This window comes from Malaclemys terrapin, chromosome 4 (genome assembly GCF_027887155.1).
Source record: "Malaclemys terrapin pileata isolate rMalTer1 chromosome 4, rMalTer1.hap1, whole genome shotgun sequence".
NCBI lineage: Eukaryota > Metazoa > Chordata > Testudines > Emydidae > Malaclemys > Malaclemys terrapin.
The window spans coordinates 12,462,807-12,487,658 of NC_071508.1; the positions used below are offsets into that span (position 1 = coordinate 12,462,807).

A 24,852-nucleotide genomic window follows, 5' to 3' on the forward strand; every position below is an offset into this window, starting at 1 on the left:
AGACTCATCAGAAAGATTGCATGGACCAGAGTTTTAGGGACACTCCTTCTGCACTCTCCTGCTAACGCTGTAATTGAATAATCTCTTTGTAGTCATGGAAACGTCTGTAAATATGGCCTGCGCTCCCACCTCCTAGCTTCCCCTCCAAAAATTGCAGCTGCTGATTCAATTTCTGACAACCTTTCAGATTGTTTGGGTAACATTTTTCTCTGCTAAGCTGGGGAGGAGTCGGGGAGAAAGGGTTTTATTTTCTAATGGCTGCTTTCTCTTTATCTGTCAGTGCAGCCCCCGCCTCATCTGTCCCCTTCCTGGGCACATGCACTTCTATCAGTTACCGTGAAACACACTGCGGTGCTGGTGCCTTAGAACTGTACGTTCTCAAACGCTGCTGCCTAATACGCATGGGGAAAGTGAGTGCACACATGTGACCGTGTGACTGCCTCAACAAAACATGTTGTCAAAGTGCAAAAGCAGCCAACCACGAGGGCTGATAGGCAGTTACATGTGAAAAATACCTACTTGTGGCCACAAATGTGTGGTTTGCACATGCACTCATGTTTGTACTCACAAGTAAATGTTTTTCACATGGTTGTACGTGTTGGCATGTGCAGTTTGCTGTTTTGTGCACACATCTGTATGGTTTTGAGTATTATTTGTCTGTTATTCAGATGGGGACAGCATAAGAGGCTGGATGGGTAGATGTTTGCCTTGCAAAGTCAGCTTTGAAAAGGGAGGGGTATTTGGATGGCCTCCTGGATGGGACTCTCTTACCACATACTAATTGTCTACTGAAGCTAAAAGGCTTGCCCTTCCAAGATGGGAACCCCAGCCTTAGGAGAGGGGTTGTACGGAAGCACGTAGTGGGTTTAAAATATCCAGGCATTACTATGAGTTTTAGCTCATGCACTCTTCAACTAGTGGAGCCTTTAAGAATAGGCTGCCTGAGCGCTGATTCTGGCTCTGAAATGCTGCACCTTTGGCAGGGTTTGGCAGCTGTGCCAAGCTCTTGTTGCGCTTGTCTGTTCCAAAGTAACAAAGCACCAGAGCTGCTGGTGGAAGAGCCGTCCAGAGGGCTTGGCATGTCATGGAGAGCAGGTTCCTTCACAAGGGCTCGTCCATTGGAGAGCTCGCTTTGCCTCTCATCCATTATGTAAAGGATGCATTAAAAATAGCTGTGTAGTTCCTGCGGACGTTGGCACACATGCTCAGGAGCCAGAACGAGGCACAGATGGTTCCTTGCAGTGACTTTGTGTGGTCTCCCTGGCTTTCTTTTCAGGAAAGTAGTGGCGGATTTAGAATCTTTTCATGAAGCACCGGAGCAAACCATCAGTTCTTGCCTTTTAAGATGATTTTGAATAAGCATCCTGCAGCAGGTGCTTGTGTGGCTTTGTGCATACTTTGACAGTCACCCTTTGGAGAAACAGACCTCTCTGTGTGAGAGTCACCTTTCCACTTTGCCCTCTGGATTTTTCCACTGGGGCTTGAGTCAGTTCAATTCTCTTCTCCATCCGTAATGCTTTTCCCTGGAGTTCATCAAACAAAGGGTTAATTTTGTGGCAGTTTTGTTCCTGGTTCTGAAATCTTCTCCTGCTTGCCAGATCCTCCCCACTGGGCTGCAAACCAGGCAGGATACATAGCTGCAAACCAGGCAGGATGGGTGTGAAAGTGAGAGAATTGTAAGGAGTGCTCTCAAGACCCTAGTTCAGTACTACAAATGGAGAGGTCTAAAACACCCTGGGGGTGCTGCAGGTTTGGTCTGGGGGTGCTTTGGTCAACCCCACAAGAGCGCCCACTACTGGAATAGCTGGCTGTGCTCCAAGTCAAAACAAGGTGCAGTGGGTCAGTTAGAAGAGAATCTGCTCTCCCTTTGACTAGCTCTGCCCATTGCTGATGGGCCCCTCGCTTTCCTGAACATTAAGATACAATTAAACTTCTGTTTGCTCTCTAGAAGCAATATGCTGATATTCACAACGAGGGTTGTGAGGGACGGAAGGAGACTTATTAAATCACATCCCCAAGAAAGATTGTTTCCTGCAGTGTGTTTGTGAGTGCTTTGTCCAGTCTCATTTTAAAATGGCCCAGGTGCTGATTTTCCTAGCGCTTACCGTGGGAGTCTAATCCACAGTGTAACAGACCACACTGTAGGGACGTTTCTCCCGCTATCCTGTCTAAATGTTCCCTTTTCACTTGCCTCTCATTTGTCCTAGTTATTGCCCTATATACCACACTAAGTAGCTTCTTCCTTCCTTCCTTCCTTGAAGTTTGTGTGATTGTTGTCAGTTTTACATGGGGGGCGGGGGGTTCTGCATTAAAAATCAGCATTATTTGGGCCTGATCCACAAAATTCAACTCTGGATCTGAATTCTCCCAAAGTTTAAGGCTCATGGGACCCCAGGTTTTAGTTCTGGCCCATCTTTAAAATGAGGAACACAATGTACTTCTCAGCCCGATATGGTGACCAAGCTTTTTGCTTGGCCTTAGAAAAATATATCCCAGAGAGCCTCAATATTTGAGCAGGACTGGGGAAAAGGAGACAGCAGCAGAAGCATCAAAGAAAAAGTTTGTCAAACTTTTCACAAATACTGGGGGAAAGTTTGGTTTGTTCTTTATTTTCCCCCAGCTTCATCCCATGCTGGCACCCTGAAGCATGAACAGCTGGACCTGGTGAGAGTTCTTCCCATTTTTTTTTTTTTGTTTTGTTTTATGATTCCTGCTGGAGCCATGGCTATGATTTTATGAATGAAGGGGGGAAAAATCTCATTGAAAAGTTCATCAACTTTCGGCTCCTACTCACTCAGTGATAGATAGCTTTAATTACATTGAATTACTCAGCATCTCCACAGCACTCCCCAAAGTCATTAAAAATAGATTTTCTGTTTGAACTTCACTACCCGCAATGGGTCTCCAGGCAATACGCCATACTTATGGGATGCCCCATGGGCTGGCTCCTAGTCAGAGAGGTCAGCTGCTTGTGTTGGTAGCAGTCATAAAATGTGGAAACTTCTACTTTATTTATTTATTTATTTATTTATTGGAGCCAGACTGTTTTATTTATTTTTAAGGTTCTTGTGGAACGGGGGAGGGGTGTTTAAGAGGATTTGGAAAGTCTCCATTTTTATTTTTTTTTTATTTTGTTACAGGTCAGACAGTCAAGGAAAGCAGTAATGAGTCTTTTATCATTTAATTACCGGGAATGAGGTTCATAATTAGGGAAGTAAAAAACTCAACGCCAAAGCTGCTGTGTCAAATAAAGAAGCACAAGCAGTAAAGGGAGGGTAGGGCGCGCTGTTGTACTGAGACTCCCGTTGGAAAAGGAGAGAAAAAACGCCAGGTGAGCGTTGGCTTCTTAGCTATTGTCCTTAATACATCTGATTGTGGTGTGGTGCTTAATGTTTGTAGCACTTGCACACACTGATCCATCCTCCCCGCACCCATGTGGGGTGGGTATTAACCCCGTTTTATCAACGGGAGGGAAATGACTGATGGAGAAACTAAAGCCTGTGGCTAAGTCCTGTAGTGGGAGTTGAACTATCTCCCTCACACAGCCTCACTGGAGTCAGCAGACTTCTGCGTGGGGCTCAGCAACCCACCTTTGTGCAAGAAGTTGAGGCATCATGGTCTACAGTTGTAGGATCAGGTTCTAAATTTGGAAAACTGGCGGCCAATTCTAGGTGCCTTCATTTTATTGGGGCGCCCAGCTTCAGACACCTCAGGCCTCGTTTTCAAGTCAGTTGGCGTTAGGGTGACCAGACAGCAAACGTGAAAAATCGGGACAGAGGTGGGGGGTAATAGGAGCCTGTATAAGAAAAAGACCCCAAAATCAGCCCAAGTGGTTTCAAGGCACCCAGAATTAGTCTCCATTTCTAAAAATGTAAGCCTGTTTCTGTCGAAGACCATCGCTAAAAGAGCATAACTCTCTGAGGTGAGGCCTATCGTCAACAGCTCCACTCCTCAGGCACAACGGAAATTTCCACTGTCAGGGTAAAGCTCATCAGCGCAGGAGACAACCTGTCCGAGACCGCGGAACAAACTCCGCCAGGGACTAAGGCCCATCCTAAACCACCCCACCTTCTGCTCTCAGGGCCAGGCACACTGGGCCTGCCACATAGAGCAGCGTGGGCATTTAAAAAAACAAAACGCTACCGAAACCAACCATTACTCTGTGCACACAATTCTGCTCTTGGGGAGAGGATGTGAGAGAGAATAAACCACATGTGACAGATGTTAGGAAGGCGATCAGATATTACAGTGATACGGTGACTTGCTCAAGGTGAGGTGGGATGGGCTACGTGGACTCTCATGCTGTTTGGGCCTGAGTTTCACGGGTGCTGAGTAGCTACAGCTCCCAGTAACTTCAGCTGGTGTTTTGGTGCTCAAGCTTGTCTTCCCTTCCCTCCCCACCCTTGCCCCCTCCAGTGATAAGTTCTCTGGGTCTGTGGCACTGCTCAGTACACACGATGCAGCTCATATAAGGGAGCTCTGTCTCTTTTCCCTGCTTCCCTCCTTCTGTTCTTTCCACTGGCTCATTGTGGACAGGTGCCAGTCAATCAGCCTCTTTACCACTATGTGAAATGAACAGCTTTGGACTTCATTAGTTCTGCTGCGTCTGGTTACGGCTAGAAACGCCTTTCATTCCTCGCTCGTGCCACCTGTGGCCATAAAAATCTGAAGAAGCCGTTCTTTTGATGCCTGCATTCCTGCCCCCCTCTCTGCGTTCGCTGCGGAGAAGAGCTGCTTGTTGTGTGAGCTCCCACTTTACCCCCGAACCTGTCAGCCCGTCTCTGTCAAAGAGTGATTGGTCCACATGCGGGGACAGGTGGAAGTGTATGTGCTAATAAGCATACTTGGAGGCTAGGGGAGGCACAGCAGTGCAGCTCCTTTGCTCCAATTGTCAGAAAACAATCTCTGTGTTGAAATGATATTTGACCACCATGGACACAGGCAGTTATGCTTCTAAAAATGATGCTTTCACTGAGTGTCAATAGCTAGCACTGTGATCCGCCGAGGAGGAGGCATTTCCATACTTACGTTCCATCAGTCACTTGCTCTCATGTGTGTTTTTCTCTTTCTTTTTTCCTTTCCCTCCTTTTCATTCCTTCTGATTTTCCCATTTGCGTGCTCTCTCTCTTTCTCTCTCTCCTGCCTTTTCTCTGCCTCTATTTGTATCTTTTAGACAATGCCTTCTGTCTTTCTTTTCTGTCTTTCAGTGATCCCTGGCCGAGATGGAGGGAAAACAAACTAATCAACTTCAAGGCATTCTCTCCCAGCCCCTGCCAATTTGGGAAACAAGAGCAGGCCCAGAAATCAAACCTTCATCTCTTGCTAAGCATTGCTATTTCCAGCTGGGCCGGTCCGTTTTATATGACTGATGTTCCTGCTTTCTTTCAGTTTTTGCCAGGCTGTTGCTATCCTTTCATGGCAGTGTGAATTACATTCATTTGAATCCTTCATTTTTCTGTCTGATCACATTGTTTCTTTGTTTTGTTTTTTAAATCAACTCCGATCCATGCTGTTTCTCCCTCAGCCTGCAGACAGCTACATGGCTGAAACATGGTGTTCCTTATCTGCTCTCCCTAATGCGGCATTTCATGCGCACAAACACTTCGGTTTCATAATGATAATTAGCCTGGCAGAGAACATTTTGAAAACAATTAAAACACAAGCAAGTATTTCCACCCGACTTTTGTAAGGAGCAAGGGAATCCCTGTGCTTCTGAGAGGGAAATAAGCTTTCAGAACTGTGCGTGATGACATAGTTAGACCCCTGCAAATCCACGGATATCCGCTTTATATCCCCAGCCGTGGATGGGGTTGTGGGTATCTGCGGACCATTTTTTGCGGGTCGGATGCAGATACTAATTTTGTATCCATGCAGAGCTCTAGAGATAGGGGTACATGATAATGCCTGCTGTTAATGGGAGTTCGGTGCTTTTACTCACCAAACTCTGGACATTCTACATACAGTCCATTGGAATCCTTAGTACATCTCTACCTCGATATAACGCTGTCCTTGGGAGCCAAAAAATCTTACCGCGTTATGGGTGAAACCTATATTGAACTTGCTTTGATCCACCAGAGTGCGCAGCGCCCCCCTCCCGCCCCGGAGCACTGCTTTACCGCGTTATACCTTAATTCGTGTTATCTCGAGGTAGAGGTGTATTTGGATTTCAGATTACAAGGATAGTGGATTATGTGTTATAATTGTGAGAGCTGGGCAAATATATGATGGGGCAAGTGTTGCAAAAAAACATTCCTCCAATATTCTCTCAAACGTTTAAATGACTTTGCTTCATCTGTGTTCACAATCCTGTTGTGTTTTCTTTCTGTGAATGTCTCTTTGGATATTTCATCATATTTCATCAGTTTCAGGCTTGAACGTTTGTTTGCAAGGAGTGATTTTAAAGCTGTGTGGTGGAGTACAAATAGGAAATTCACTCCAGAAGTGTATATGCACTCTTCCAATTAGGGAACAGAAACAATAACAGGTGACTTATTGGCGTGATCATAGTGAACCAATGCAGGTGGAAGAGTTTGCTGAGATCTCTTTCTGAAGGATATACTTCAGTCAGACACAAGTTGTGGGTTGTAATGCAAGGATGACTGGCTGAACTTCTATAGCTTGTGTTGTGCAGGTCAGGCTACATGGTCCCATCTGACGTATGAACTATTCAAAATTAGTACATAATTTGAAAAGATTTGTCAAATAATTTTGAATAGTAAATACATTTGTTGGCATTCATATTTACTCATGGATGTTCCACAAGCAGAAAAAGAGGCGAAATTCATGACATAAATTATTTGTACAATTGCTATTGTAATAATTATTGCTATTGGCATTTATTATTTCTATAGCACTGTAAGAGTAGACACCACTTTACGAATGTGAAAAGGAGCCTAATCTAAATTTATTGTAGATTCCTAAGAGCAGGTCCTGTAAAACAGTATTGGCCTAGGTTGGCTAGCCCCTTTAAGGGGAGTCGGAGCCCATTTTACCACTGCAAAATGAAACAAAAAAGAAAGAGAGGAAAAATTCCCCCCCCTTGCATGTTATTCCATGACAACTGGTTTAATTAAGCACCACGTGATGTCAGCAGCAGCCATGTCAATGACTGATGGGAATTCCGAGAATAAAATTAAACAGCATCAGGAGAACAAATGCTCAGAGCCCCGGTGAAGAGGGGGAGAAGGTTAGGGCTCATCTTCAGTACAAGTTATGTCGATATAACTTACGACATCGCTCAGGGGTGTGAGTAAGCCACCCCGCTGAGCGACATAAGTTACACCGACATAAGCGCTGGTGTGGACAGCGCTGTCGATGGGAGAGCTTCTCCCGCCGACGGAGCTTCTGCCACTCACGGAGGTGGTTTTATTAGGCGGACAGGAGAGCTCTCTCCCGTCGTCATAGAGCGTCTTCACCAGATGCGCTGCGTCAACGCAACTGCATCAGTACAGCTGTGCCGCTGTAGCACTTCTGGTGTAGACTAGCACCTTTAGAATCATGAAGCCACCTGACTTTCCATCTTCACAACAGGTACTCAGAAACTCCCCAGTGTGGGGAACAGAAGCCTGGTCATGGAGGCAACTGTTCTCTCGCACACATGGGCCTATGTTCCCCTCTGCTCCAGTGCTGACCAAGCACTAGACAACCTTTCATAGCAGCTCCCATGTTGCCATCAGGAGACTTGGATGTTTGCAGGGAACGTTGTTCCATCCTGGCATCCTGAACGAGAGAGGGAGGCAGATTCCAACTTTGGGATAAGATTCAATTCTTAGTTTCCTGGTCAGTTTCATGGCTCTGGAAGTCCCGTTCTCTCTCCCTGCCCTTTCTTTGGGAGGCTGAAAAGAAAGCATTTATTTTAACTGCTTGGTCACAGCCAGTACACACTCTGTTGCCTTGAATTTTCACCAGGCTTCCTTTTGTGTCACAAGAAAATTCTATCAAATGGCAATTTTTGCCTCTAAAACATACAGAAATTCAGAATAGGCATATTTAATCTATTAGTGGTGATGGGGACCTTATAAGTACCTGGATAACCACAACGGTGTGGTGTCCTCTGACAGTAGGGCTGAACTTCGGAATGTTGCAGACAGCGTAAGGGTGAGGGGGTATGTCTGTCTGTGTGTATGTGTATGTGTGTGAGAGAGAGAAAGAGATGGGTACTCATCTATTTGTGCTATAGTTGCAGTTACTGGCCCTGTGAGATCAGAGCCCCATTGTGCTAGTAGCTGTACAGACACCTAACGAGAGCGAGCCCCTTACAGACTAGGTTGACTGGACAGACAAATGATGAGAGAGAGAGAGAACATCATTATTGCCGTTTTACAGATGGGGAGCTGAGGCGCAGAGAGGAAGAGACTTGGACAGACAGAGCATATGATAGAGCCAGGAACTGAACCCAGATCTCCTGTGTCCTTATCACACCCTCCGATTGTTTCCTTTTCCTACATCGCCCTTCTCCATGTGTAAGTTTGTCCCTTGCACGCCCTTGGGATCCCGAATGGGTGCATGTTGTGCACAGCTTTGCCTCTTACAAACGGCGTGTACCTTCCACCACGGTTTACATCACCACTGAATTTGACCCAAAAGGCCTCCATAATTGCTGCACTGGCTAATTCCAGGCCGAAACGGCTCTGTAGTGTTCTGGCGCAACATAAATTTTATAGATATAATAATTTTTTTAAAGCTGTTAAGTAGGGCCCAGGAAACAAGAAGAAAAGCAGCCCTATTGGTTTCATGTTTAGAGAGGAACTGGGTTCTCACTATATCAACAACATTTGGCGTGAAAGTGGCCTTTGTTCAGAGAGACACTGCTTCCTTTCAGCCCCTGACTTCCCAGCTGCTGAGAGCGAGGCCGTGTTTTGATAGACAGAGCAAATGTAATGCAGACAGTTGTTTTAATTTCAGCCAGTTGCAGAAATCACTCACAAGGAGCCAGAAACCCAAGGAAAGAGGCCGCACACTTCGCTTTAGTTATCTCTGCACAAGGGCTCTGTTTGGATGGCAGAGCGGAAGGGAGCCCATTGGTTAGTGTAACGGATACACCAGAGCCCGGCAAAGAGCAATTGCCATGGGAGAGGTGAACTGGAACAGGAATCAGAAATGTTCTTCTCCCGCCTACTTGAGCATGCAGTGTTTTAAACATAAAAGATCCTTTTTCTGTTCACTTTCATTTCTACCACAGGGGCTCCTTTTCCCTTGAATATTTGCCTTTCAATCTTTTTTTCTTCTTTTTATTACAAGCCAAAATCTGAAGCCAAGAGCTGGTGGGGGGGATGTTGTTTTTTGGGGGGTAGGGGGAGCGTAGAAGGGTAGGTGTGGTGGTGGTTTTTAGTATTTATTTCAAGTTGTGAAATGCCTCATTCTGACACTCAGACTGGCACAGACATTAAAAATTACAACCAAGAATACACATCCTCCATGGACATGAATTCTCTGGGCCTGATTCACCATTTTGTTACTCCAGTTATGTGCTGCTGTGACTCTAATGACATCAGTGGAACTTGCACTGGTGTAACACATTGAAGTTACATAGTGGTGAATCTGGTACACAGAACATGGTTCTCCCCTGCCCTGTACCTTGTGTCACCATATAGCCCTATGCAAAATCAGTATAAAATGCTGCCAACTCAGAATTCTATATTTGATTACACTGGCTGTTTGCACCGGTGTCCGTGACTGCACAAGGTGCAGAGCAGGTGAGAAACAGACAGATAGACTTTTACCACCCAAACCCATTGCTTAATATCTAAATAACTAATAGTACTTGAGGCATCCTGCCTACTGGGGCAGGTACAGAGTGGGCTGTGACAGTCACCTCCAAGGAGGAGATGGTGTGTTACGACACAGTATGGTCTCTTCCTGGGTGCATTTGTATGGTCTCCTGGGAAGGGAAGGTTTGGCAGGGTTATGTTAAAATATGGCCGCCTCTTCAGTGGAGGGGATGGGGCTTCATGAGGGTATAATTCTGCTTCCCAACTCAGTCAAAACCTTCTGGCTTATACAGGCTTTGTGTCACTGTGGATTGCTGACCTGCTGAAGTCTGACTTGCCAGTCCCAGCTTGCAAGCAGTACCTCCAAGATTTGTTTCTGTGAGCCATATGGAAGCCAGCAGTCTACGTCCTGTCCTGGACCATCCCAGCACATGTTTACGCCTCCAAACAACTGTGCGCGTGGGGGCGGTTTTGGGACTGGCTCCTTGGACTAGAACTCTGCCTTCCGGCTGCCAAAGAGAGCATTTGCCGGTGCGTTAGCAGACAGATTTCACTAACACAAACCAGCAAGAGCCTCTGATGTGCTCACCCCAGACTGCTGTGCAATCTGTCTGCACAGGCTAAGCCCCGATCACCCCCTCTGCTAGGCCTCTTTGCCAGGCAAGCTTGACTGTATGTTACTATTTATTGTAAATGGGACATTTGTGTCTCTGCTGTTGATAAAACATGATAGGTAGTAATAATAATTATTATTATTATTATGTATTAACAAAAACATTTACACATCATCTTTCACCCCAACGGATCCCACAGCACTTCATAGACTGTATATAATTTTTTTTAAAATGTATAGATGAGTCTCACTTCATATGAATTGTCATATTGGATTGACCGGAGGTCCGTCTAGTCCAATATACTGTCTTTGATAGTGGTTAGCACCTCAGAGAAAGGTAACACCTCACAGTAAGCAATGATGGGATAACCTGCCCCAGGGAATGTCTCCTTCTCGCCCTGTTCGTTAGCGATTAGGATGCAGGAGGGCTTATGTCCCTTCCCAAACTTTTGTTAGTTTGATTTTGAGACTGGATATTCTGGTGACCCAGATAAATGTCCAGTCCTTGTGCTGAATCCTGCTAAGTTCTTGCCCTCAATGCTGTCTTGTGACAATGAGTCCGCTGCTGAAACACACCTTCTTCTGGGGTGGAATGCGATAGCTATTGAACTCTATGCAGAAGCCCATACGATGGCTTTAGGACAGGAAGTGGAGAGAAATACCTCATCTCGTTGAAACTGCAGGGAGGGGATTAAAAGAGGCAAAGCATAATTGCCAGATTGGAATCTGGTGATGACACTGGGGTTAAAGCCCTCATCTTGTAGGCAGTACTTCGGGGGGAGTTAATTATGACAAGTGGGTCAGGACCTTATAACATCTCACCTGTGTAAATGTACCTTTTCTGTTCATGAAGATTACTGTGTGAAGTTATTTGCTGTTGGCCAGATTCCTGGTGATTTTGTAAATCCCTGGCGACAGAGGCATTCCCTCTTCATTTTCTTTTCTCTCCTGCCCCTGTGAGACAGGCCAGGCAGCCCCATTGTCTGGTTTTGAGAAACTTGTACTCCCTTATCTGAAGATGTCTTGTCAGTGATCCTGAGAAATGGAATTGTGACTGCACAGGGTTACAGCCACTTGTTTTAATATGGCTTGTCCTGCTATGTATTGAGAGTACTTTACTGAGGATCCAAGAGTAACCGTCTGTTCTTGCCCGGAGATTCTCATGGAATCCAGATGTGCTCATAGGAAGCTCTCCCAGGCTGAAATTCACCCCTGTATCGAGGGCCATTAGGAGGCCTATGAAACACTGAAGTCTAGGATTTATCCCCTTGGATCAGACTACTGGCCCTTCAGGGCCAGTATGGACCCATACCTGATCCTGCTAAAGGAGATGAAGACCCTTATAATACATCTCACTAATTTTCAGTGCTGTATACCAGGGAATAATTCCTTCCTAATCTCTGTAGCTACCAGCCTAGGGATGGAAGTTTGAAATTTGATCAATTTTATCTTAACCAGGCATCACTGAAAACGTTATTACGGGTCCAAAATTCAATTACAGTATTTGAAGGGTGAAAGCAAAGCAAAACCAAAATGGCAGTATTTGCTCTTCAAACGTGCACTGCCGTTCCCTATCCTCTTGGGGAATTTTATTTCCTCCTAACCTTCCTGCTAAGAATTTTTCCCGCAGCCTGCGTGAAACACAGGGTACACCGACACTGCACCTGGGAGCGTGCTTCCAACTGCAAGTGAACAGACACATGCTAGGTCTGCACAAGCTAGCACGCTAAAAATAGCAGTGTGGCGTCTGCAGCAGGGGCTGCACCTCGGGCTAGCTGTCGCGTACGTACCCCTACGTTTCTATAGGAAGAAAAACTGAGAGTCGCTTTCTCGAACATGTTAGAACAGGGTACTGGGTTCTGTTCTCAGCTCTGCCACTGACTTGCTGTGCAACCTTGGGCAATCTACTGAGCACCTCTGAGCTTTGGTGTCCTTGTCTGTAAAACGGGTATAATGTTTCATAGTATTGATTTACCCCACAAGGATTTTTTTAGTCTTTAATTCAAGTTTGTGAATCGCTTTGCAGTCCTCAGAGAAAAGCCCCGATAAAAGGGCTAATTGCTGCTGTTTTGTTTGTTTATTGTGAAGACAAGGGGAGTGAAAATGCAATGAACATGTTTATTTACTTCCTTTCTAGGTGTCCAGGGTTCCTGTTGAATCCTGTGAGCAATACACCACCTGTGGGGAATGTCTGAGCTCAGGGGACCCTCACTGTGGCTGGTGCACTCTTCACCACATGTAAGTCCATCATCAGCCGTTTGATTTGAACTAATGGGTTTATTGCAAGAGAAGCCTTAAAAACCTGAACTCTTCTTGTATGTGGATATTAAAAAACAAACAAACGAATACAGTACCAGCCTTTTACAATCGCTCTTTTCCTACAGGGGAATTCCTTGCACTGCAGGGTGAATGCTACTGAATATCACGGAAGTCCTATTAAAAATGAAAATATACTCCCTAGATTTAGGAGATGGGGAATAAATCCAGCATGTGAAGTGAATGTCAAAGAGCCTGAAACCACATGAACTGAAACTCATGGGAATGGAAGCCCACTAGTTTCACACAGCCTTGTTATTTACCCAAATCCCTAATTGTTCCGAATTGGAGGGGGGTTTTAATAGTGGGGTGGACTATATGACCTTATTGACATCAGGAAGGTTTCACCTGTGCACCTGAGCAGAGGATTTGGCTCTTTACGGGTGGCAAGGGGAGGCTATTTAACCACTACTTTGGAATGTCAGCAAACGGAATGCTTCAGGCAGTGGGCCAAACCCAGCAAAGCAACGAAACTGTGGGTTAGGCTGAGGCACTGTGCTAGGTTTGAGACCAGCAGCTCTAGCTCATGTCAGTGGAGACAAAGGAAATAAAGATTTTTCCGGGGCGCTTCAGGAAACTGGGTCTCTGAATTCGGGCGGTGTTTGTGCACTCTCTCTGCACAATAGTGTTCACTTGCTAAAGCGGAAGGGGGACCCGGCGTGCGCACTTGGGGGGAGAAACCTGGAGCACACTGGTAGAAAGGCATCGAAAGCCTTCTGGCTCCGTGCCAGCCAGCAAAGCGCTCCCATTAAATGGGTGGAAATTGGGGCAGAGGCAGAGGGACAGAGTTCAGGGACCGACACAATAGCTCTTGGCCACACGCCGAAGCAGCAGGTGTTAGGAGGGCGCGAGAAGGAGAGCAGTAAAGGCTTATATACAAAATCTGGACTGGATTAGAGACCTGTATGCACGGGGGTATCTGCACTCCCACAACCTGGGGAACCGTGTATTTAATTTCAGTTGCCACATTCAGGGAAACTTTACGAGAATAACCAGTAGTCACAGGGCCTGATGCTCTGCTACCTTGCTGCTACCTAGACCTGTGCAGAACAAGTGTGAGACACTATCATTCTGGTTTGGTAGCACTCAGCACTCCCTGTGCCTGGGTGTAAATGAATGCACAGCAGTGAAGAATTTAGCGCTCTTGGATCAAATTCCTGAAACGGTCTTAGCTTGTCTATTTTTCCTCCTTCTTCATTGCTTCTCCCTTTAAGACCAGATTGCCCAACCCCACATTGACTCTGTCCATTGTAGGCAATATCACAGGACCTACAAATCTTTGAAATCAGTCCTATGGAGTGGTTATAGCATTCTGGGTGCTCCACAGTGTTACCAGACAGGACCAGGATGTGTTGCGGGGGACCTTAATAAACAGGGGGACTTCCCAGTCAGGTTGTTCTCTGTCTAGTTGCTGCTTAAGCTATGGCTCTTTTTGTTTATACCCTCCCACTACAAGTCTCACTTTGTTTGGTGATTAGAGCTGGAAGGTGAAAGGATCACTATGTCCTTTGCTAATACTAATTAATTAAGTCTCACAACCCACCAGGGAGGGGAAGGTAAGGATTGTTATACTCATTTTGCAGAGGAGAAGAGTAGGGCATGAAGAGATGAAGAGGCTTCATTTCTGCCCCCCTGTGGCTGTCATGACTAGGTCGATTGTAAGCATTTTGGGTCTGTCTCTCACTGCATGTACAGCACCTCGCACAATAGGACCTTGATCTTAGTTTGAGCCTCCAGGTGCTACTGAATACAAACGATGATGATGACTTGCTCTAGGTCACACAAAACATCAGTGGCAGGATAGGCAAAACCCAGGAGTTCATGTTCCCAGTCCCCCTTCTTGAACAATTAAATGACTTTCCCTTGCCCAACATAGGGACTGGTAGCTTGTAAGAAGAGAACTCAGGCCAGGGCGTGGAGTGTTGTGCATACAGAGGTAAGATAAAAGGGGAGCAGATCAGGAAGGTTGGGGGAGCCAGACCATGCATTGAGGTACAGGGCTAAATTTGGCCAACAGCCTGCAGTATGCAGGCCACTACAACGCCTTCTTCCCTGCTGTTATTTTCTGACCCTTCCTTGGAGTTTCTCTGCCTTCCCACTGTCTGCGCAGAGCAATGATCATTTTTTAGCCCCTGTCTGAAGCTGTAAATAATTTAGTTTATCTTGCTGTTACTGAAGCCGCTGTCATATTTGTTTGGAAGCCCCCAATGCCGGTGTGTTTGTATTTCATTTGTCATCTCTGTCCTCTAATTTTTACATTTCACTCCTGCCAGATGGGCCAGCTGCTTCTGTGTTTGGTGGGGAGGTCACAGGTCAGGATGTGCTGCTCACGCTGCATTCACAGAGGGCTGACAAAAAGAGACACTAAAGAGGGGGTTTAGCGGGCTGGGGAAATTGAAACTGAGATAGAGGCAGAGTGCCGAGAAAATAAAGCCCTTGTGACAGTAAAGTGGCCCAGGATTCCAACCAAACCGCTTTTCCCACCTTTTTTCTATTTTGAGTCTGCTTCTGCACTTCTGGGTCCTGGATGGTGAGAGAAATACCAAAACAGCTGCAGAAGTTCTTTGTCATAACGCTGTATTCCTGGTTCACCCAGAAGCAGGGAAGGTGAGCTGGGGATCCTATGAAACAGTTTATCCATGTGGAATTTATGGACCGTTTTGCAGACTCGGGATGCTCGGATCAGAATCTGAACTTGTGGGTGCTTAGCCAGAACTTTGAGTGATTACCAAGACAACTAAAGCGTTTGGCTCTTGAAATCATAACAGTGTCATGAAGTGGTATGCGAGGGAAAGACAGACAGACACAGACACCACTGACCTCTGCTGGATGGAGTCAGGAGTGTGTGTCATAGGCTCTGTACTGCCCCTTTTAGTGCAGGAGGATCTCAGTTGTATCCACTGTTGCCATAAAACTCTAAGTGACCAGGAGGATCTGAGTTCTCTCCCTACTGCTGTCTTCAATTTCTGAGTGACTACAGCGTATTATTATTGTTATTGTTTATTATTTAATATTACTATTGCAGTTGTGCCTAGAGGTCCCAGTCAGGGATTGGTGCCCCTTTGTTCTTGGCACTGTGCACGTGTAAATTTATAAGCTAAGTGTAATGATGCCCCTGGTTAAATCGTCCATGGGGATTAAACCCATGATCTCTGGATCTAAAAGCAGGAGCTGCTTGTGTTTGGGTTAAAGGGTCAGATCTATTAGGTCACACAGAAGCAGAACCACAATTCTCTATATTCCATCTAGAGGACGACAAGGGGAGATGCCTTTACATACTTTCACCTGCACAAGCCCATGAGACAGAGGAATAAAAATCAAAGCCAAAAGGGTGAAATGAGCTGAACTAACAGCTTCTGCATCCACTTAATCCCCTGCAGAGGTTTTGGGAGGCAGGTTGGGGTAGGGATGGAAGAAGCAAGGGGAAGACCTGGAATTTATTGGACTAGAAGAGATTGTGCTCTGGGCAAACATACAGTGGAGGCGTACTGGGGATTAGCTGAGTCTGATTTCACATTGTAGTTCATAAGTAAGCATTTCAATGCAGGTTTTCGCCTTTACCGATTGTTCGTTACATTACGGTAGCACCCATGTCAGGGTACATCTGTGCCTCCCACGGCAACACGTCTCACAGCCCAGGTTGTCAGACGCAGGCTCACAGGACTCGTGCGGCAGTGCCAAAAACAGCTGGGTAGATATTGTGGCTGTGAAGCCCATCCCCGTCTCTTAGGCTTCAGAGTCTGAGCTGCAGCCCAAGCCCGAATGTCTACGCAGCTATGAGGAGCGCCATAGCATGAGCCTGAGTGCGTAGACCGGGGCTCTAAAATGTGCTACTGCAGACTGCCACTTGCTGGGTAGCCATACCCTTAGGCACTGCAGGGCTGAATAGGAAGACAACCGCTGGCCCGAAGACCTTTTAGGCTGCCAATTAATTGTGGTGTTAATTTTTCTATGGACCGATTATCAGCACCACGGCACAGGCCACTAACATTTGAGCTCAGGGTGTAAATCCATTAGCTGGTAGCGGTAGCAGGGTAGGGGACTTCCCACTGGAGAAGGACACAGCACACACTGTCTTGCACCTTGATTTAAGAAGCCTTCCAGGAGTCTGGGACATAACATGAGATTCCAAAAATCCCTACAAGAAATGGCCAAGGGAAAAGTATGATTCCTTTTAAATATATAAATTAATGGAGATATCCTATCTCCTAGAACTGGAAAGGACCTTGAAAGGTCATCAAGTCCAGCCCCCTGCCTTCACTAGCAGGACCAAGTACTGATTTTGACCCAGATCCCTAAGTAGCCCCCTCAAGGATTGAACTCTCAACGCTGGGTTTAGCAGGCCGCTGGATCCCTTGGTTCACCGCCATCCAAAAGAATGAGCAACCTGCCTCATGTACAGTATTCCCAAGATCCAGCTTGGGGTGTGATCTCCATTCATTCTCTTTTACTTTATAATCAAGACAGAGAGGTTAATTTTTACTCCTCCTCCTCCAGCAATTCTGCTCTTTGGGAGGTAGGCAAAGGCCTCAAGGAGATTGAGTATCCTTGGTCCAGTGGAATTTGCAACCTGCAAGGCTCTCTCTATATGCTGCTCTCTGCAAGTATGTTATTGTCTACAGACCTATTTATCTCTGTTAGGGCTGTTGCCATAAATAGTATGATAAAAAAGAGCCATTCCAGTGAGTCAATGAGATAAAGGCTCCAGTCAAGAGCTCACTTTCAAGCTATCTTACAGATTCACTTAAACCTCAATAATTCTTTTCTTTAGCAGCATTCATATTTAGATCCATTATTATATTCCAAAAAAGGGAAAGTGGGGGAGGGGGGGAGGACAGCTACATCAATTGTCAGGTATGGAAAGGGAAAGTGGGAACCTCAGTGCTTTTCTTATTCAGAAGCAAACAGCCTTTCAGCAATGAAGGTAGCTCCCTTTTTTTGTTTGAGTCCCTATTTCGCCAGGCTCTTGTCACCTCATTTAGGAGAGGTTTGGCACCGGGAGATTAAGACTCTTTGTGAAACAGTCAGTGTGTCTGCTAATGTAGATGTTTACCTAAGATTGCGCCCAGCCCTGCCACAAGGAAAACAAAACCGCCAAACCTGCTTTTGTGTTGAGTATTCCTTCCACTGACTCCAGTCCTAAGTGGGAGAAGAGCACTCACTTTACTGTTTAAAGTAACAAATACATTCAAATGGGTGCTTAGAAAAGCACTTGAATGGGGGTCTCAGGAGACTGGTAATGGCATTCGGAGGTTAACAGTAAGTGAAAGTTGATATCATTTTGATGACTGTTCGTTGACACCAATAAAATTCAACATATGCCAGCCACTACTATATAGTGGAATCTGAAAGACTCTGCTTTCCCCGTGTACCATAGGATAGAAGAGCACTGTACTACTTCTCTGATACCGCTATGCAGGGACAGCTGGTAATGCTTACTTTAATGGTAATTGCTCTGTGTAAAATAAGTTGCTGAGTCTCTATCCAGTTCCTAGTGAACAGGTGTTCACATCACCACAGTTGGCTGTAGTTGGCCCCTTTATATTAGCTTATGTAACCGCAATTATACGGATGGTCATAAAATTATCCAGCCTCTGACTCGCTACCCTTCTGTGTTTGTACAGTGCCTAGCACAATGGGGCCCCAATCTGGATTGGTCCCTAAGCACTGCCCTAATAAACGTGCTTTACAGCTGCAGGGAGGGTCGCAGCTTGACTCCGCATACTGCAGGGTAGCATTTTCAGTCCTCTGTTTTGCTGAATGGCTCCTTAATTTCCAATCATGGGGCAGAGTCGTGAGGTGGGAACTGATTAGCCCTTTTTACTTCACCTCTCCTGATTCAGAGAGCAGCTCTGATTGTGAATCAGAATTTCAGTCCACACTGAGGTTCTCCACAGTGAAATGGCTTTGGTGATGAGCACGCAGCACGGCACACTCCAGGAGCAGCACTCATCATTCAGCTTGGCACACTTAATGGTTTCTTTGCGAGGCGGAAGGAGGGTGGGGAGAGTCAGGGAGATTCGGGCATGACAACTGAACTTAACTCTAGTGTCTCCAGCCTCGGGATAAGAAATTACAGCTTCCAGCACTTCAAGACCCTTGGCTTTGTAAGAGAAGATTTATTAGCCGCGTGTTTTTCTTTTAATTAAAGTGCAGGTGCTGTCTTGTTAATGCCTTTTATTGCTTTCTATTTAAGGTAGCCTGTGGATTGTGAGTTTGTTGCTGACAGAAATGAGGAGCTCAGAGTGTTGATCTGAGCCAGATATAGTGGGGCTGGTTTTCAGAAATGCTGAGTTCCCACAGATCCACCTGAAGTCTGTGGGAGCTGTGGGTGCTCAACACTGCTAAAAATCAGGCACAGTTTGGGTAGGACTGTGCACATCTCCTAGCAGCACCCAATGGTCTTTTCATCCCCAGGCTCTTTGCTCTTCCCTGCCCCAAATGTGTCTGCTAGTGCATTTATTTTCTGATCTGCAGCCTCTGCACCTGCTATACTGGCCCTGGAATCTGTGCACAGAGCTCTGTCGATGCACCTCAGTCCTGGTCATTATTATCCCCTGTTGCTGCACTTATCCAGCCAATGCTGGGCTCCGCTCCAACAGCTCTGCTGCTGCACCACAGTCCCGACCAACAGTGGCACCCCCTGCTGTTTGACAGACAGAGATAAGTTCATCAGGTGTCCCTTTGCACTGACACTTGTGTGTATATCAGGTGCTCCCGGAAGGACAAGTGCGAGCGAGCAGATGAGCCGTACCGATTTGCAGCCAGCATCAACCAGTGCATGAGTGTCACTGTGCAGCCCAGCAGCATCTCTGTGTCTGAGCACAGCCTTCCGGTAGGTACAAGTGGCAGGCGACTCTGTGCGCAGGCCCTCAGTCCCATGGGCCAGGGTAGCTCAGTTGTGACAGACAGTGCTCCAGACACACAGGCTCGGAATCATAATGACAGCCATTTTTTTCCCCTACAGATACTTTCCCATGAACATGGAGTTCAGGTTCACGAAGGGGTTGGTAAGGGAAGGGAGTCAGAGGTCACACAGACACCCACATTCCCAAATCCGGCCCCAGGGCCCACATTTTCACTGAGCAACTGCCAGCCTCCGTTAAACATTGAAGGAAAAGTTTCTCTTTTCCCTGCCATTACTTGTCCCTGTGGGAGGATCTAGCTGCCCATAGGCTCCCAGCTGTTCCTTTCTAAGCGGCTGCACACCCTCCCCACCTGCTCTGCTCCAGGTGATGCACTGGGACAGGCAGGTCCCAGAACACCTGCCACCCTTTTCCCAGGGACTGGCTAAAGAGGGGACTGTATGGCCATCATATATGAGTGGAGAAAAAAATTGCAACACTGTCCACCTTTCCTCCTCTGGTTACAGTGAAAGGAGTGGCTGCATGCTACATGTCTGGTCTTTTTCTCTGCGTAGGGTTGATGCTCCACAGAGAAGCAGCAGGTGCTGAAAATCTAAAAGGAACTCTGGGTAGTGCTGACCGCTAATGGGATCTTGGTTGTATTTTCTTTTTCTCTCCTTTTCCCTTGTTCCAGCTCAGCCTGCTGGTGAGCGATGCTCCAGACCTGTCAGCTGGAATCACCTGTTTGTTTGGAAACCTCACTGAGGTGGAAGGCCAAGTTTCCGGCAGCCAGGTTGTCTGCGTTTCACCGGCCCCTAAAGATGTCCCCGCCATTCCTGTGGACCAAGGTGAGCTGATTTCATGATTGGAGTATTGCCTGGTGGCCTTGCGTTTCGCCTGTCTATTCACCTTACGGGAGAGAGGAGCCAGCAAGTACTGAGCAGGTCTAGATCTAGCTGCCAGGCAGAGCAGAGCAGACCACATCTGGGCTGTATATCAATCCTGCCTGAACCCCGGTGATGCTGTGCGGGATGACAAACCATCCAGGAATGGGGTCGGAAGTGGCTATCCGGTACCAACCCAGATCCTCAGGATATAGGCTGTACCCAAGAAACCCCAATAACTGGGGAATCTTCAAGTCAGCTACCTTCTTGTCTCTCATCCCACCAGGGAACTCACCCTTCGTGCTAGGCAGATGTGGGAGGTGAAAGTGTGGGGGTTGCTGCACTCAGGCCTGACTCAGTCGCTGTGAGTAGGTGGATGAGGTTTCTATTTTTTGGTTTTGATCTTTGGGTTGTTTCTTCATTAATGTCACTGCTGTCATATTCCCCCTCTCCCTCTCTCCAGAACCAGAATGCTACTTGTTCTAAACTCATTTTCTCCTTGGCGCGCTTCCAGGTGTCATCTGTGCTTTCCTGCTGATATTTTCCTATATGTAGAATGTTATGTTGAATTTGAGTGCTCGTGAAAGTTAGGGGCTTGGAGAGAGCTAGGAAAGTGAAGAGCAAACCTCCCTCGCACAGCTCAGCTAGGGCAGTTTATTCTTGATTATTCCAATAGTGAGCCCTTATTTAGCTCTGTTAATGCCCTCCAGTCCTTGCCTGCAACATCCCATCCTGGGCTACATTTCAGGATAGACTGTGAATTATCCCCAGTCCTGTGGTGAGTTTATGCTGAAGGGAAACCTCCTCTAGGGAATGTGATGAGACTACCACACTCATTTCACTTGTGACCTAAGGTGGAGTGCGAACCTACCTCTCTAGTGTGTTTTCCCACCTCATTAGGTGTGATTTGACTGTGGGGGGGTGGTTCATGGAGCCAGTTGACTCAGCTTCCCCGGAGCTTTGGGACAGGCCGTGTCATGCTCTCGTAGCAGCTTCCACTGGCCAGCCATGGAACAGCACGGCATGTTCCATTGACATCCCCAGAGGATACACAGTGTGTGGATTATTGGCTGCTCAGAGACCCTTAGCTTTCAGAGACCCCCGGTGCAGCCTGGTGTCCTAGTGCACCACTGGGAGCAGAGGTGCTTGATTTTCTCCACACCACACCAGAAGTGGGGGGGCTCTGCGAATCGTCAAGCCTGCCTTGAGAGAAAACCAGTACCTCATCCATTACAATCGCCATTATTTCTGGTGTAATCCCCCTCCCACCTCTCTTTCCAGACTGGTTCGGGTTGGAGCTCCAGCTGAAATCCAAGGAGACAGGCAAGATGTTCGTCAGCACGGAGTTCAAATTCTACAACTGCAGTGCTCACCAATTGTAAGACACCCTCTCTCTCCTTTCCCACTTTCCCTCCCCACCAGCATCCCAGACCCAGGCCCCTGGTTCTTCTCCCACACCCCCCACAATGGAGCCTGCTGTCCAAGTACATAGTGGAATGGGTTTCTTTATTAACCTCTTGAGTGCCACAGCTGATGCACACCCCAGGGAGACAGGATTCCTCCCAGGACACCCAGTGTGCCGTGCCAGACTACAGAACTGCTCTGAGGTGTATTGTGCCACCAAGAGCCCTTCTTGCGCCACCAAGATGGACATCGGCCAAATGCTGTGGGGCAGCACAGAGGGTTAAAACAGAAGAGGAATAAGATTTTCAGTCACGCGCTGGGGGAGGTTCTGGCTTGATGCTGGCAGTCTGACCTTTCAGGGTCGTCAGCGACAGAGAGAAACCAAGAGATCCCCATCATGTGGAAACTTTTCCGAGAGCACCAAGATTTATCTGCCTTAGCAGAGAATGAATGTGTCTGAAAGAAGCTTGACCTGCTGGTGCCCCCAAGCTGCATGATCCTGCAACTGTGAGCTCAACTCCATCCTTTCTCACAGGCAGCTGGGGGGAAAGGGAGAGAAGAAAGTGCCTGGGAGTTCCCTATAAAGCAGCTGCAAGTATCTATAGGAGACTCAGAGGCCTTTCCCTCCATAAACCGCTAAGACAGCGCAGGGATGTGTTCTGTTGTCGACTCTCAAAAGGAAGACAAAGGGGGATGGGGCAGGGTGGTTGTGCCAGGAGAGCACAGGCATGGAGTGAAGGGAACTAGGCTGGGGTTTGCTGTTCAGCTTGTTTTTCAGACACACAGGGAGAAAATGTTTCTACTAGAGATGGCGCCTTTGCTGTGTCTCCTTCCCCTAAGATCAGGCCAGAGAAGCCCCACAAAGCTCTGAGCTCCTTTCAGCTTCACAGTAAAGATCGTAGCAGGCGAGTGCAGGCCCTGTCAGTTGCCTCAGGCAGGGCAGACAGTAGACACAGGTGCCTCTTGGCTCTCAATCTGCTCTTGAGATGGCTGAGCAGTGCAGCAGCGTGTTCCCCACAGCAGCTTTTCCACCAGAAGCCCTTGAGGCAGAACGCTGCTGGCTGGAGTTTGTTAAAATTTCTGAAGTGTTTATAGATATCTCAGTGGGAACAGACAAACCGAAACCTCGCACAACCAAAGTGAAACATGTGCAGGACACGGGAGACTGTGAATACCGTGCCAAAGACCAGCTAATGAAAGGCAGACCTGAACTGCTCTGCTGGGGAAGCAGCTCCTACTGCCAGGGATTGGACAGCTGGCTCCAGAATGGTAGAAGTTAGAGCTGGAAATGCTCTGTTAGCCCTGCCTGCTTTATCCTGCTGGCAGGGGCCAGGGAGTGTCCAAGCAGGGTCGTCTCCTTTTCTATTCAGCATTGCTTTGTCCAGCCTAGTTTTCAAGACCCAGGTAATGGGGCTTCTCCCACTCCTTTGGGAGACTCTTCCACAGTCTAGTAAGCTTGGCTTTCATGTCGTTTCCTGGCATTCAGCCTACATTTTGCCTTTAACTTCAGCTCAGGCACTACCGAGATAGTGCCAATATGAGTCCCTCAATAGATGGGTCTCATTACTCCCAGTTATAGCCCATCGGCAAATCCAGACTGCATGCTCTCCCCTGTACTTTCATATCCCTGTAGACAGTGATGTCCCCACTTCCTCATCCCTTAGCCAAGCGTAATGGATTTTAGCAACCTTTCTCTTCCCCTCCTTGTATATCCGTCCTTCAAGTCTCTTATGCAGTCTTGTTGCTCTTCCCTGAATTGCCACCAGTTTGGCCGGAACAAGGATGTCCCCTCCGGAGATCTGGCTGGAGTTCCTGCTGCTCCTAACCTTACCTGGGAGTGGAGATTTGAACCAGATGAGGCAATAGGTCTACTCTGCCCTCATCCCTTTCTAACAGGAAATTACACCAGGGGTCAGAGATGGCATAAGTGACTAATTCTTAAAAGCAAAGTGCTAAAAGTGTGTCTTCCATAAAAACTACACTGCCCTGCGCTGCTGTCTGAGTTCACCAGGGGCATGAGTCAGGCATGCTGGAAGAAAGCTCACCAATCACGTGAGAGAGAGAGAAGGCCAGCTCATAGCCCCTGGATGAGACATTGCCCATTGCCAAACTTTGGGAGTGGAGGATACTCTGCCCCTTCTGGCTGCATAGCGGTGTGGGGAATGACTTTTCCTTCTCTGGGTTATGGAAGGTGCAGTGTGCTGAACTCCGCTGTTTCTCACAGATGGTACGTCCAGCTGTGTGTAGTACATTGTCAAACGGGGGCAGTCTGCAGGGGTGGAGTGATTTTACTAACCCTCATCAGTTGGGTTCTTGTTTTGCAAGCCTAAAAGCTGGGATGGTTTGGATCTGGGGTCCATTAATGCAAGTGCCCCACAAAGTTCAAGGGAGGGCTGGGGAATCTGATAAATGGTTCTGGTTTGGGGCCCATTTCTAGCAGGGACTAAGCCCTTTCTCAGAGTGAGAGGTTCCCAGATGACGTGGGGCAAGGATGCTTCCTGGTTTAGAAGCAAAGGGGACCCTTTTATTTTAAATGGAAACTGCTTTCTGAGGGGACTTTGGTGGGGTGAGGGAGCGACTGTGTGAGAAACTCTCCTCATGAAAGAGCCGAGCCACTCACTGTGGATGAGCTTTCAAGAAGTCACTTGTCTGCGACTCCCTGTCCAACCTTTGCCCCTTCCCAGCTGAGACAGAGTGGAGCTGAGGCAGCAGCAAGAAAACCACACATTACAATGACAGGCGCCTAACCAAACTCTTGGGCTTGATCATCAGAATGACACTCCTCCTGTAGTCTCAGCCGTGCTAAGCCAAGCAGAGCGCCCCTTCTACCCCAGATCGGAAAGCTAAAGGTCAGGTCCAAGGTGGGAGGGCAGGAGTGCAGCAAACCGAAATGGAGACAGAAATGGGTCAAATAAAGGAGTAATTAAATAAGCTCACGGCACTTGATATTGCTATCCAGATTTGCATTTTCATGATTAGAATAAGCTTCCTTAGCTATTAAGTCATTACAGATGCTTAAGAAGGAAAATACAACTCAGAAGTAAAGAGGAGAAGCCATTAAATATGCATTTTAGTGACAG

The 24,852-nt window shown here is 47.1% G+C and overlaps 1 protein-coding gene across 2 annotated transcripts in view; it reads left to right on the forward strand.

The window, feature by feature from the left end:
• Positions 1-24,852, forward strand: part of PLXNA2 (plexin A2) — a 324,134-nt gene that overhangs the window by 189,436 nt on the left and 109,846 nt on the right. For both annotated transcript variants that reach the window (XM_054026508.1, XM_054026509.1), the window contains exons 5-8: positions 12,461-12,561; positions 19,351-19,474; positions 20,179-20,332; positions 21,650-21,746. In XM_054026508.1, the coding sequence (XP_053882483.1) occupies positions 12,461-12,561; positions 19,351-19,474; positions 20,179-20,332; positions 21,650-21,746 (476 nt within the window). The remainder of the gene's footprint in view (positions 1-12,460; positions 12,562-19,350; positions 19,475-20,178; positions 20,333-21,649; positions 21,747-24,852) is intronic.